This window comes from Barbatula barbatula (assembly GCF_947034865.1).
Source record: "Barbatula barbatula genome assembly, chromosome: 19".
In the NCBI taxonomy this organism is placed as follows: domain Eukaryota; kingdom Metazoa; phylum Chordata; class Actinopteri; order Cypriniformes; family Nemacheilidae; genus Barbatula; species Barbatula barbatula.
In genome coordinates this window covers 21,893,359-21,907,454 of record NC_136782.1, presented here as the reverse complement: position 1 = coordinate 21,907,454, position 14,096 = coordinate 21,893,359, and the positions used below count along the sequence as shown (strand labels likewise).

At 37.1% G+C, this 14,096-nt stretch overlaps 3 protein-coding genes across 8 annotated transcripts in view; 2 read left to right on the top strand and 1 right to left on the bottom strand.

Moving 5' to 3' along the window:
• The window catches only part of LOC306908488 (NACHT, LRR and PYD domains-containing protein 3-like), a 316,456-nt gene that overhangs the window by 172,120 nt on the left and 130,240 nt on the right, over positions 1 to 14,096 (top strand). The gene's annotated exons all lie outside the window — the stretch shown is intronic.
• LOC306908504 (uncharacterized protein) lies at positions 5,628 to 9,265 on the top strand. The gene is made up of 2 exons (XM_079481429.1): positions 5,628 to 6,402; positions 9,147 to 9,265. The coding sequence occupies exons 1-2, from the start codon at positions 5,739 to 5,741 to the stop codon at positions 9,176 to 9,178; spliced, it is 696 nt and encodes a 231-aa protein (XP_079337555.1). The 5' UTR covers positions 5,628 to 5,738; the 3' UTR covers positions 9,179 to 9,265.
• LOC306908486 (protein NLRC3-like) overlaps positions 11,443 to 14,096 on the bottom strand; it is a 41,157-nt gene continuing 38,503 nt past the window's right edge. For 5 of the 6 annotated variants that reach the window (XM_079481385.1, XM_079481386.1, XM_079481384.1 and 2 more), the window contains 2 exons: positions 13,420 to 13,581; positions 11,443 to 12,835 (listed from right to left, as the gene is read on the bottom strand). In XM_079481385.1, the coding sequence (XP_079337511.1) occupies positions 12,820 to 12,835; positions 13,420 to 13,581 (178 nt within the window). In that variant the 3' untranslated portion in view covers positions 11,443 to 12,819. The remainder of the gene's footprint in view (positions 12,836 to 13,419; positions 13,582 to 14,096) is intronic. The other variant, XM_079481387.1, reaches the window with a different exon arrangement.

Genomic DNA, 14,096 nt, shown 5'->3' with positions numbered 1-14,096 from the left:
ACATTTCTTAAACCAACCAAAAATAAAATAAAATGTTTCGTGCCGCTTTCTTTAGCCCTGAGTGTGTTCAGGTGTTTGTCATCTTTAATCTTCTTTAAGCGCAGAGGAGCAACTGTGTCTCTGAAGATCTTCAGTGTTATTACTCATGTGAGAGATTTGAGAGGTTCAGGCAGATTATCAAGAAAAACATCTTTTATAGTTAAAGTATTCTACCGTGAGACAGTATTAAATCTAAAGTATGATTATGAAGGTGAGTGGGTTCTGACACATGTTGTCTAACGCCCCTGGAGTTAAGAGTGTCTTTAAAAGCCATTCCTAAAGCATCTGTATCATTATCTACATGGATGTTAAAGTCACCAACAACAAGGACTCTTTCTGTAATAACTTGAGAGAGACAGGACGGCAGATTTAAGATGGTTTAATCCAGTCGTGCAGGAAACATACACAGGTTCTCAACTACACACCAGAAGACTTCCTCTATGCCTTTTTAAGCATGCACATCTCATAACCCTTGACTGCCCCCTACAGGATATATCCCACTTAACAATTTCCCCCTCCCACTCTATAACATTCCCTTCCCCTTAAGTTTACAATATCTCGAATTACCTATACCTAGCAAAAAAAAACCAGACAATTATATACTTCTTGTGATATTAATTTGCATAATTGTCCTCTTAACATACTCTTATTTCAATTCATAATCTTTCAAATGTCCCGGAAGTTTCCTCATTCTTTGTGACCTTCTCATGGGCACCTGAGGACTCACCGACCTTGATAACCTTTCAGTCCTTTCATTTGATGTTTCTCCACTTGTTTGATTAGCACTATCGGTGTTTTCAAGAATCACATTTTCTTCCTCAGGGCTACCTCCACTATCTATGTTCTCACTTTCGTTAGCAAGGTCCATTGAATTTTCACCAAATTCCCACTCAGGATCTTTACCATCTCCCTTCTTCATGGCAGTATTCAGGCCATCGTATCTTGCATGTATTTGATCCACATGTCTTCTGACTAGCTTCCCATCACCCAATATGACTTTATACGACAGTGGACCCGTCACCGTATCAATGTATCCCGGAATCCATTTTGGTCCATAACTAAAGTTCCGAATGAGTACCGAATCTCCCTCACTAAAATTCCGTTCTTTGGACGTTCTGTCATGATACAATTTTTGCTTTTGTTGTTGTATTTGCACCTTTTTTGTTAGATCCGGATGTATAAAATCCAAAGAACAACGTAGCTTCCTTCCATATAGCATTTCAGCTGGAGAGAGTCCTGTAGTAGTTTGAAGAGTTATTCTGTAACTAAATACAGCTCGTGCTACCTTAGCTGCAATTGTTCCTGCCCCACTCTTTTTCATCATTCTTTTCAAGATTTGTACAGCTCTTTCTACCAGACCATTACTTGCTGCATGATAAGGTGCCGAAGTGACATGCTGAATTCCATTTTGCTTCAGGAACTCTTCAAACTCCGCACTCACGAAACAAGCTCCATTGTCTGACACCATCAATTCTGGTAACCCATGGTTACTGAAGCAGGTTCGCAAACATTCTATAGTAGTAGCCGAAGTTGCGGACTGTACTGGATATACATCCATCCATTTCGAATGAGCATCAATCAAGACAAAAAACATCTTTCCCAGGAATGGTCCTGCATAATCTACATGCAATCTCTGCCATGGTCTCTCTGGCCAAATCCATGGGTGCAATGGAGCTACCGCGGGGGCATTTCTATGTTCTTGATACGCCTCACAGGACTTCACCATCATTTCCACATCCCGATCAATTTTTGGCCACCAGACATAACTCCTGTCCAACGCTTTCATTTTGGACACTCAAATTCCTCTTCCAATAATTCCTCCAAGCATCCTCTTAATACCATTTCTTTCACTCGTGACAATATTGGGTCTCTTGTTGTCCATCTTTTCACCTGTTCCGCCTTAAGTAAGGTTACATCCGCATTCTCCAACATCAGAACTCTTTCCTCCTATTCCCTTCCTGGTTCCATTGGCAATGGCAGACGACTTAAAGCATCCGCATTTCTGTGCTCTTTTCCAGGCTTATAGACAATGTTATACTCATAGGCTCTTAAGGTCACTGCCCATCGTTGAATCCTAGGAGATAGTATTTGAGGAACAGCTTTCAATTCATTGAATAATGACAGCAACGGTTTATGGTCTGTTACAATGGTAAATTTACGACCATACTACTACTTGTGGAACCTTTGCAATCCAAAATAATAGCCAGTCCCTCCTTATCCAATTGAGAATAATTTCGTTCCGCATGATTTAATGTTCGGGACATAAAGCCAATAGGCCTTTCACTGCCATCCGGCATCTTGTGTGAAAGCACGGCTCCCAGGCCATATGGGGAAGCATCACATGCTAGAATTGTCTCTTTTTGGGGATCATAATAGACTAACACCGGTACTGTTTGAATCATTTCCTTTGTTCGAGCAAAAGCCACCTCTTGATCCATACTCCATTTCCACTTTTCATCTTTACGCAATAATTTATACACCGGTGCTAGCACTGTTGACAAATTCGGTAAGAATTTATTATAATAATTCAAAAGTCCCAAATAAGCCTTTAACTCTGTCACATTCTTCGGTGTTGGAGCGTTTGTCACCGCCCTCACTTTCTCGGCCACTGGGTGCAGGCCCGTGTCATTCACTTTATGGCCCAGGAACATTACCTCTTTTTCCATGAAGCTGCATTTACTCCGTTTCAATCGTAATCCTGCTTGTTGTAATCTCTCCAGGACCCATGCCAGTGTAGACAAATGCTCCTCATCATTCTCCCCGGTCACCAAGATGTCATCCAGGAACACTACCACATGTGGCATGCCTTGCAACACCCCCTCCATCGTTCTTTGGAAGATGGCTGGACTTGAGGAAACTCCTAAAGGCAAAACACGGTAAGTGAATAAACCTTTATGGGTATTTACTGTAACATATTTCCTGGACTCTACATCTAGTGCAATCTGATGTTAAGCATGACTCATGTCTAATTTAGTGAACTTCTTCCCTCCTGACAGGGTTGCAAACAGATCCTCTATTCTTGGAATAGGATATTGTTCCAGCTTTGAGACTCTATTTACTGTTAACTTGTAATCGCCACAAAGTCTCACAGGCTTCAAAACAGGTACTACCGGTGCAGCCCATTCAGAGTGTTTAACTGGTTCTATGATATTTTCCCGTAACAATCGTTCCAATTCCACTTCCACCTTTGTCTTCATTGCATAAGGTACTGGTCTAGCTTTAAAAAACCTGGGCACCGCTTGTTGTTCTACGTAAATCTTTGCCGCTGGGCCTTTTAATTCCCCTAGTTCATCTTTAAACACTTCTTCATATTTATTCAATACCCCAGCTAAGGATGAACTTCCAGCCGCCTGAATTATGTGTATGGCTTCCCATTCCATGCCCAACTCTTTAATCCATCCTCTGCCCAACAAATTTGGTCCAGTTCCCTGTACTATCACCACAGGTAACTCTTTAACGTGTTTTTGGTAATGAACTTCTACTTTTGCACAACCTAACACTGTCAAGGCTTGACCAGTATAAGTTCTTAATTTTACAGAGCTTGCTTCCAATAGTGGAATTTGTCCATTTGACCACAATTTTGCATAATTGTTTTTATTCATTACAGTTACTCCACAACTGGTATCCACTTCAAACTGGGTCTCAGACTCATTAACTTTCAAGGTAGTAGTCACTGGGGGTACTTTTCCACATTGTAAAGTGTAAAAAAATCCTCTTCCTCCATTGCCTTATTTCCCTCTGTAGTCACATACTGTGCTCTCTGCCCTTGTCTTGTTTGAATTGCCTTTAGCTTCTTCTTGGGAACTTTTAGATCGACATACTTTCCTTATGTGACCTTGTTTACCACACTTGTGACATTTTTCCAGTGCAAACTTACATTCATTCGCTAAATGTTGTATACTTCCACATCTGTAACATGTTCTCAAATGGCCTTCCTGTGTTCCTGACACTTTAATCACTCTCATATTAGGCACAGGCATTCCTACACGTTGGCTTTGCAAATCTCTCACAGCTTTATTTGCGGTTTCCATCGCTTGAGCAATTTTAAATGCCCTCTCAAATGTCAGTTCTGCTTCTGACAGTAACCTCCGTTGAATACGGTCATCATTTATACCACATACTAATCTATCCCGAAGCATTTCGGTTAATTTGTCTCCATAATTACAATCATGTGCTAGTTTCCTCAATACTGCCACATAATTCAACACTGTTTCCTCTTCTTCTCTCGCTCTGGAGTTAAATTTAAATCGTTGCACAATTTCACTGGGTTTGGGGTTAAAATGTTCTTTTAATACGTTCACTAATTCCAGAAATGTTTTTACTCCCGGCTTCACAGGGCTTAACAAATTCCTCAGCAAACTGTATGTTTGACTTCCCACCGAACTCAACAATATGGCTTTTTGCTTAACTTCTTCTGTAATTTCATTTGCTTCGAAGAAATGTTGCAATATTTCACAATATTCCTCCCAAGATTGGGACTGACAATCAAATGGTGTGACTGCTCCTACCAGATTGGCCATTTTCTTCACGAAGCTCCAACTTGCTTAGCGTCACCCACTTTCCGTCTTTGCTTTCATCCTCGTCGCCAAAATGTAATAACTTGAGAGAGACAGGACGGCAGATTTAAGATGGTTTAATCCAGTCGTGCAGGAAACATACACAGGTTCTCAACTACACACCAGAAGACTTCCTCTATGCCTTTTTAAGCATGCACATCTCATAACCCTTGACTGCCCCCTACAGGATATATCCCACTTAACAATTTCTTCTCCCACTCTATAACACTTTCTGCAGCCAGTAGTTCAGATAAGAACCACCAAATACTTTAATAATATCTGTGTGGTGATACAATAGACAGGATACATTTTAAAGATGTTTTATCCTAAGTAAAATATTTATATTAATCTTTGGGGACAGACTCATTTAAAGCAATATAATCATCAGGCTTTAGACATGTTTCTGTCAGACAGAGCTTTATAGTCTGTTGTCAAAACATTGCTGTCAGAATCAAAGCGTAAGGTCACACAGGAATATATGTATTTTATTAAGATCATGTTTGGCACGTGACAGCTATTATTTAAAAACGAATAATTTCGTGTTTGTTTGGGGTTTGATGAAATGCATAGGGACATGTGCTCAACTAATCACAATCATTCTCAATTTGACTTCTTTCTGCGGAACAAACGTGTATTGAACTTTATATGGCGCTGCGCATGCTTTCGATTTCACATACTGTTCCGTCTGCGCAGATCTGCGTGATATCGAACACATCTGGCGTTGAAGCTGCGCACAGTGTATTTCTCAGGGTTGATTTCTGTCGTTTTTCATCCAGATTTCTATACGTGTGTCTAAGAGCGAACCGATGTAAACGTTTAAATAAGAGATAAAACACGTTCTACGATTTAACGCGAATAAGTTGATTAGTTTGTTTGGTCACTGCAGGAAGAAACGTGCGTTCAAAGGGAGAAGGGTTCCTAGAAAAATCCCTTTGATCACTTTTCAGACCCGCACATATCCGTCGTGGTGACGTAATATGTGTCCGTCTGGACTGACTCTTATCTCAGCGGATGAGGGGCCAAGATGGCGGTGTGAACGGACTGAATTTTCGAGCTCTCAGCACCAACTTTAGTAAAGAAGGATAGACTCGATTTTGGAAAGTTATTTCGAGTTAAGAAAAAGCTTTATATTATTAATGCAAAATGCCCAAATCTGCACAGAAACGTCCGAATGCTGTTAACAAAGCAGCAAACATTGGTGGCATGGAGGATATCACTGATCACGATTACGAAGATGGAGGAATAATTAACGACCTGAACAACAAAGAAGAATTTCCTCCACTTCCCATAACACCCAGTAAACCTCCATTAGCCAAAAAGCCATTCTCACAAACACCTACGGTCGACTTGAAGTCTGACGAGATCGTTGCTAAACTTGCTAATCTCATTAACACCAGAAGTGATGCTCTAGAAGAGATGGTCAAAGCTACACGCACAGAAATCAAGGATTTAAAAGAGAAGATGTGTTGTATTGAAAGACGTGTGGAGAAGAATGAACATTCTACCCTGACTTACATGAGTCGTGTGACCGATCTGGAGCGTTACGGCAGGAGATGGAACATAAAATTACACGGCATCCCAGAAGCAGCGAAGGAAAACATTCGCGAGGAAGTGATTCGCATCTGTCAAGCAGTGTTACCACAAGATAGAGATCAGCTGCCAGCGGCGATAGATATCGCGCACCGCGTGGGTTCCAAGCGTCCGAACGAGCCGAGGCCACGAGCTGTCATCATTCGCTTCGTTGTGAGGAGATACAGGGAAGCAGTGTGGAAAGCTGCAAAAAACAACCAATTCCTTCGGAATCATGGTAATAACACTTAAGAATAGATTTAATGGGGAAGTTGTGCATTCGTTTTGTGATTCAGAAGGTCACTTTGTTTGTTTGTTACTTAATTGTAATGATGTACATATTATTACAGCAAATATTTATGGGTACAATAGGAAGTCAGAAAATGACAATCTTTTAGGGTGCATAGAGAATAAATTTAAAAGCTGGTTAGACAAATATCCAAATGCTTATATTATAATGGGAGGGGATTTTAATATTGTGCAGGATTATACTGTTGATAAATGGCCATCAGGACGTCCAAAATCTACAAATACTAATCTCAAAAACTTCATGGATACATTTAATCTAATAGATGTTTGGAGATCTAAATGCCCTGATGATATAGTCTTTACATGGAGTAACAAATCAGGTTCAAATCGGTCCAGAATAGACTACTGGTTAGTTTCTGAAAGTTTTGACAAAGATGGGATCGATGTAGATATTTTACCTACTCCTTTAACAGATCACAGAGCTATTTATATTAATGTGAAGCTGCTTCATAAAACACCTAATGTAAAGTCTTCATATTGGAAACTCAATAATTCTCTTCTGCTGCATAAGGAGGCCCAAAAGAAAGTTAAGGACTTGATTTCTAGTCATTGGATTAAAGCTAAAATGGAAAATGCCTTCAGTACGAATTGGGAACTTCTAAAATTTGAAATTGGCAAATATATGAGAAAATTTGCTTCATTAATGGCCAAAAGTAAAAGATCTGAAGAAACTAAAATAATAACGAGAATAACAATTTTGTCTCAGAAACATCCAGATTCTCTGCTAGAGGACGAAAAATTAGAAATGGTCGACTTAACAAGTAAATTAGATGACATGTATAAGAAAAAAGTAGAAGGTGCATTTGTTCGTTCTAGAAGAAAGTGGCTTGAGGAAGGGGAACAAAACTCACATTATTTTTTCAATTTAGAAAGGCGGAATTTTGTTAATAACACCATTAATAAGTTAAACATTGATGGAGTTACAACCGATGATCCTACAGTAATATCTCAGTACTGTAGTGAGTTTTATAAGAACTTGTATACCTCTAATTACTCACAGGTGACTGCTGATGCCTTTTTGAATTTATTGCAGATTAAACCCATTGATAATTCTGAAAAGGACTCTTGTGATAAACCTATTACAATATCTGAATTGTCGGAAGCAATTAGTCATCTGAAAAATTCCAAATCACCAGGTACTGATGGTTTGACATCTGAATTATATAAATTATTTTCCAAAGATTTGGCTCCTTTTCTTGTAGAAGTTTTTGCTGAAAGCATTGAGAGACAGTATCTTCCACCAACTCTAACACAAGGTTTAATTACATTGCTCCCCAAACCAAAAAAAGACAAGCTATATATTGATAATTGGCGCCCTATCTGTTTATTAAACAATGATTATAAATTGCTGGCCCTAATTTTAGCTAGAAGATTGAAAAAAGTTTTGGATTCCGTTATTGATGAATCGCAATCAGGATTCATGAAAAATCGACATATAACCAATAATATAAGATTAGTGTTGGATGTCCTGGACTATTCAGAAATGATTAGTGATAATGGGTTTATACTATTCTTAGATTTTTGTAAAGCATTCGACTCAGTAGAGCATCAGTTCATCTTTGACACGCTCAAGAAATTTGATTTTGGTATTTTTTTTTCTGCAGCAATTAAAACCCTTTATAGAAAAGGCAACTGTTCTATTAAACTATTAAATGGTACTTCCCCTAGATTCGATATTACTAGAGGAATTAGGCAAGGGTGTCCTGTCTCTCCATACCTCTTTCTATTGGTGAGTCAGCTTCTCTCATCTCACATTAAATCAAGTCCAATGAAAGGCATCACAATCTTTGATAGAGAGATCAAAATAACCCAATTAGCTGATGACACTACGCTCTTCATTAAAAACGAAGACCAGATCTCCGTGGCTACTGAATTAATCTGTGAATTTTCAAGGGCATCTGGTGTATACTTAAATTTGGCTAAATGTGATCTTATGGCCATCAAGGAATGTTCTGAAGCATCGTATAATGGTATTCCCTTAAAAACTGAGGTTCAGTATTTGGGAATAAGCATTATTAAAGATCAACACAGAAGGTGTTTACTAAATTTTAATCCTATTGTTGAAAAAACTAAAAGGAAATTTAATCACTGGCTTATCAGAGATCTTTCTTTAAGGGGCAGAGTCTTGCTTACAAAGGCAGAGGGAATTTCGAGACTGACTTATGCAGCAATGGCCTTGCATCTTAATAAAAAAATATGCAAAGAAATTGATAAAATACTGTTTGACTTTGTATGGAAAAATAAAATACATTACATAAAGAAAACAATAATAATTAATTCATATGAAAATGCCGGCCTAAATGTTTTAGATTTTGAAATGTTAAATAATACGTTTAAAGTTAATTGGCTTCGTCAGATGGTCAGAAATCCTTACTCAATCTGGAACTTCATACCCTCCCATATTCTTTCCAACCTTGGTAATATAAATTTTTTTCTTAGTTGTAATTATAATATTGATAGGGTACCAGTGAAACTCTCAGAATTTCATCGCCAGGCCTTTTTATCATGGTCATTGATTTTCAAGCATAACTTTTCACCACATAAGTATTATATATGGAACAATAGGGAAATATTATATAAGCGCAAATCGTTGTTTTTGAAACATTGGTTTGATAATGGCATCATATTGGTGGATCAGCTATTTAACTCAAATGGTCTTCTTTTCACTTACAGTGAGCTTTTGGCGCATTATAAGATTCCTTTAACACCAGGGGAATATGCGAAGGTTTTTGGTGCAATTTCTCCTGAAATCTGTATGCTGTTTAGACATCAAATAAGAATTAGTACCCAACAATTGTCCCCACTTAATAATATAATAAGTACTCATGTGGGCAATATCTGCTTTTCCCTTAACGCAAAGAACAGATCGATAAGAGAGTTATTTCAAAGAAATTCCGTGTCTTTGCCTTACATTTACTCATATTGGAGTCGTTTTACGGAGGATATTGTGTGGAAAAAGATTTGGCTTATACCTAATCAGTATTTGATTACAAACAAAGTTAAGGAGGTGTCATTCAAATTAATACATAGAGTATACCCTGTAAAACATTTCTTTAAAAAGTTTAAAAGTGATATTGATGTTAATTGCACCTTTTGTGACAGTTGCCCTGAAACTGTGGTTCATTTATTTTGGTACTGCCCATTTGTAAGACCATTTTGGCAAAATGTATGTGATTTTATCACAAGAAACATTGATAACCAGTTTATGTTGTTTTGGAAACATATTTTATTTGGTCTTTGGGAGAACAGTAGAATCAAGCACAGTCAGGTTTATATAATTAATTTTATTCTTTTAATGGCAAAATTTTATGTTCACAAATGTAAATTTTCCTGTAAAAAACCCTGTTTTACTTCATTCAACAAAGAAACTGAACTGTATATTGATTCAATCCGGTTTTCTATGAAGCAAAAAGCAATTAAAACATTAAAAATTTGTAAATTCTTTAATATCTTCATTTAAATTAACATTAACCCCCTAGTGTACATTTTATATTATATTTATATGTTGTATTTCACTGTATGCACGAATGTATGTAAAGATTTTTTCTTGTTGTTAATAAAAAAAAAAAAAAAAAAAAAAAAAAAAAAAAGACGTGTTTGGTGTTGCGACTTTGACTTTCAGAAAACTCATCTTAACTCGACTTTAGTGTTTCTTTAACGTGTCAGTTCATAAGACTTATTAAATCATCACAAAACAAATAAATGTGTCAATTTAAAAATAAATACAAATGAATGTGGCGGTAGTCTACCACTGTCTATATGGCCCAGCAGATGGCGCTCCGAGGCTCATTAAAGTTGAGAATCACTGACGAAGAAGAAACACAACAGTGTTTGTCCCGCCTCTTCTGCACTGTGATTGGACGGCTGTGTAAACAAGGACAGTGACGAGCTGAAAGTTAAAAAGTAAATAAAGATAAAAGAACTCGTGAAATATTATTATGACACAAAGAGCATCAACATGCAGAGTCATCGGTTTGTGTAAAACAATACAGAACGTCACGTGAGGTTTAACGCACTATTTACACGTGTATGTAGCAGCTGAACATTTTCATGGATACGACAATTTACGTCAAAGCGACTTTACAACCGATTGACACAAAGATCGTTTTTTCTGCTCGTGTTTCATGATTGAGGCCCATTTGTGTTTGGTTGTAAATGTACTGAAAGCTCATTCTTGAACCTTTAAATCTCAAATCTTCCACAGGGTTATTATGGCCGTTGCGCAATATGGTGACACGTGGTTTGAGGCCTCACGCGATCTGAGATTAAAAGTGCTAATGTGAGAAAAACATCTTTTGAGAATCCCTGCACGCTGAAGTGTGTAGAAACAAGAGCACAGATATATCAACATGAACACATCCACACACCTTCATTCAAGCTTTACAAACACACTTCAACATGAAGCTCTTAAAGCCAAACACATCATCTGCCAGCTGTCTCTGAAACTCCACAAACTTCAGTTTCACAGCAGAATAAAGCAAATCCTGTACAACAGTCAAATCACATTTGGACCATTAAAGTCAAAACCAAAGTGAAGTGAAATGTTTTTGGGCCCTAATCTGAAAATCTAATGTGTCAGAATATTTCTTCACTGTTTTAGACATAAAGTAGAGACGGATCCTCAAGAAAAACACTTTTCATGATCACAGTCTGACAATATAGAGAAAGACAGACACAGACAGACATGAAGAATGAGTTTATCATTGAGTTCTCCTATGGACTCCTCTACTTGAGCCTCTCTCTCTCTGTCTCTCTCTGTCTCTCTCTCTCTCTCTGTCTCTCTCTCTCTCTCTCTCTCTCTGTCTCTCTCTCTCTCTCTCTCTCTCTCTCTGTCTCTCTGTCTCTCTGTCTCTCTCTCTCTCTCTCTCTCTCTCTCTCTCTCTCTCTCTCTCTCTCTCTCTCTCTCTCTCTCTCTCTCTCTCTCTCTCTCTCTCTCTCTCATACATGCAACACAATTCTACATTATTTACCGTTTCATGTATTTATATTCTAACCATAAATTCTCCCACATATTTACATTTTGAAAATTGTATATGAAATAATCTGATGATATAAAATGACAGTTTATAATACACACAAATGCACAGAGTTTACTATACATACACAATATACACAATCAATAGAATTGTTCAATTTAACCGTAGACTCTATAATCTGTGTAATCTGTAAATATACTTCTGTTTCAAGTGGTGATTGATCTCTGATAAAGTCAGTTTGATGGTTTGGACAGAAAATCTGTTAAAGGGAAATTCTGTAATTAACTCTGTAAAAATGTCTTTGTTCCGTCGAACACAAAGAAAGATATTTGGAAGAATGTTAGCAACGATCAGTTCTGGGGCACCATTGACTACTATTGTAGGAAAAATAACAACGGTGGTCAAAGGTGCCCCAGAACTGTTCTCTTCCCTAAATTCTTCAAAATATCTTCTAGTGTTCAACAGAACACAGAAATGTTCACAATCATTTTTCCTACTATGGTAGTCAATGGTGTTTCAGACCTGTCAGTTGCTCACATTCTTCCAGATATCTTTATGTTCAACAGAACAGAGACATTTACAGGTTTTGATCAACCCGAGGGTCAGTAATTCATTTCTGGGTGAAGTTTCCCTTTAAGAACATGTTCATGTGTCTATCAGAGAGATGATCTTACTCTTGGAAGTAAATGTGGAGCTCATAGATTCTGTTTACATTTGTTTCCTTCTTGTAAAAGTCAAATAAAATAATAATAATGTAAATATGAAGTCATTACTTCAATGCTTTCAGGATTCAGACTCAAAGTTTCAATCTCTTTCTATTTCTGATCCTTCTTCAGATGTTGTGACGTTAAATTCATTTGTTTTATTGGTTGATAAAGTGAGTCACACACATGATGATCTCTGAACACACAAACACTATATTTGCTGTATTATACATGCAACACAATTCTACATTATTTACTGTTTCATGTATTTATATACCAACCATAAACTCTCCCACATATTTACATTTTGAAATTTGTATATGAGATAATCTGATGATAAAAAATGACGGTGTATAATACTATTTAACTATATAATCTGTGTAATCTGTATCACACACACACACTATATTTGCTGTATTTGATTGAAATCTACTGTAGTTTATACAACATTTGTCTGTGTTTACTGTCCTGACAATATTGTGGAACATCAGTTTCTTTTGTTGAAGAAGTTTTTCAGTCACGTCATCAAGACTATCACAGGATTATGAAACTGAATGTGTGAATGATTGTTTTCAGTGTGTCTGTAATGTCACTATAGTGTCGTCTTGTTATTCTCCATCAGATGAGACTGAAGATCACACAGACAGCTGTAAACACACATTACTGTCAGCACCTGTGAATCCTAAAAGAGAAACACAAAGACAGAACTAATGTATCATCACTACACATGTCAACAATAATAAACTCAGTTTGATCTTCATCTGTTTAACTCATAACCTGTATTATATGTGTCATCTGTCACTTTATTGTGTATATATTGTGTGTTGTTATTTCTACAGTCTGTCAGTATTCTGCAGTGTCTGAAGCACTCAAGACTTTCACTCACTGCACACGTGTGATGATGATGATGATGAAGATTTGATCAATAATAATGATGAAGAGCATCAAATAAAAACATCTAGCCATGTGTGCACAAACACTGAGGTGAACATCCATCAAACAAACAGCAGGAAATAAAACTATAAACCTCCACATAAATAATAATAATATGTTTAAGAAGAGGAAGATGACAGTAAACAGACTCTTCATCACACTCATTGAACTGAAATCTTATTGTGCTGCACTTATAAAACATCAAGTGTGTTCATCTGTACACTTCACATTTACTCTTGTGCTTTATTATTCAGAACTCATATGTGCTCGAGAAAATATTTTGCAAAAGGTTTTACAGTTGTTGAACATGTATTAAAAATGAGCTCTACTCACAACACTGGCACTATTTTATAATGTGGATCATCTCTCAGCTCACAGAGAAGCTTCACTCCTGAATCTCCTACATTATTAACAGACAGATCCAGATGTTTCAGGTGTGAGGGGTTTGATCTCGGAGCAACACGACCTTCATATGTGATCTTATACCCACTCCACCTGTAGAGAACAACAACACACACTTCAGTGTCTCAGTTCAGCAGGAATGTCATTATTAAATAAACACGTTACAGTGAATGACAATCATCATTTTGTCTGAAGTGACTTTTATTCTCATCCTCAGATTTCTAGAAAAACATCTTTGTAATGAAATAAAATAATCAAAGCGCTTTGAAAAACATAAATGAACGTTTCATATACAGCAAGACAAATCTGTAACACTGTCAACAACTAAATGAACATTTGAATTAACGCCACAGAGAGAAATAACTTCAGTTTTGCATTTATTGATGTCATTCCAGTCTAGTGTTTGTTGAACTTCAACAGAAACAAACATCAGGAATGACAAAGTCACTCAGCAGCAATGAGAAAGACTGAGAGGATGAAGACGCATGAAAGAAAGAAAACAGGATTATTCTGTCATTTATTAATTTTTGAGCCGATCCTTAAATACATGTAAAACATGATTGTTGTGTTGTTTAAACATGAATATAAACTTATTCTGCGAATTAATT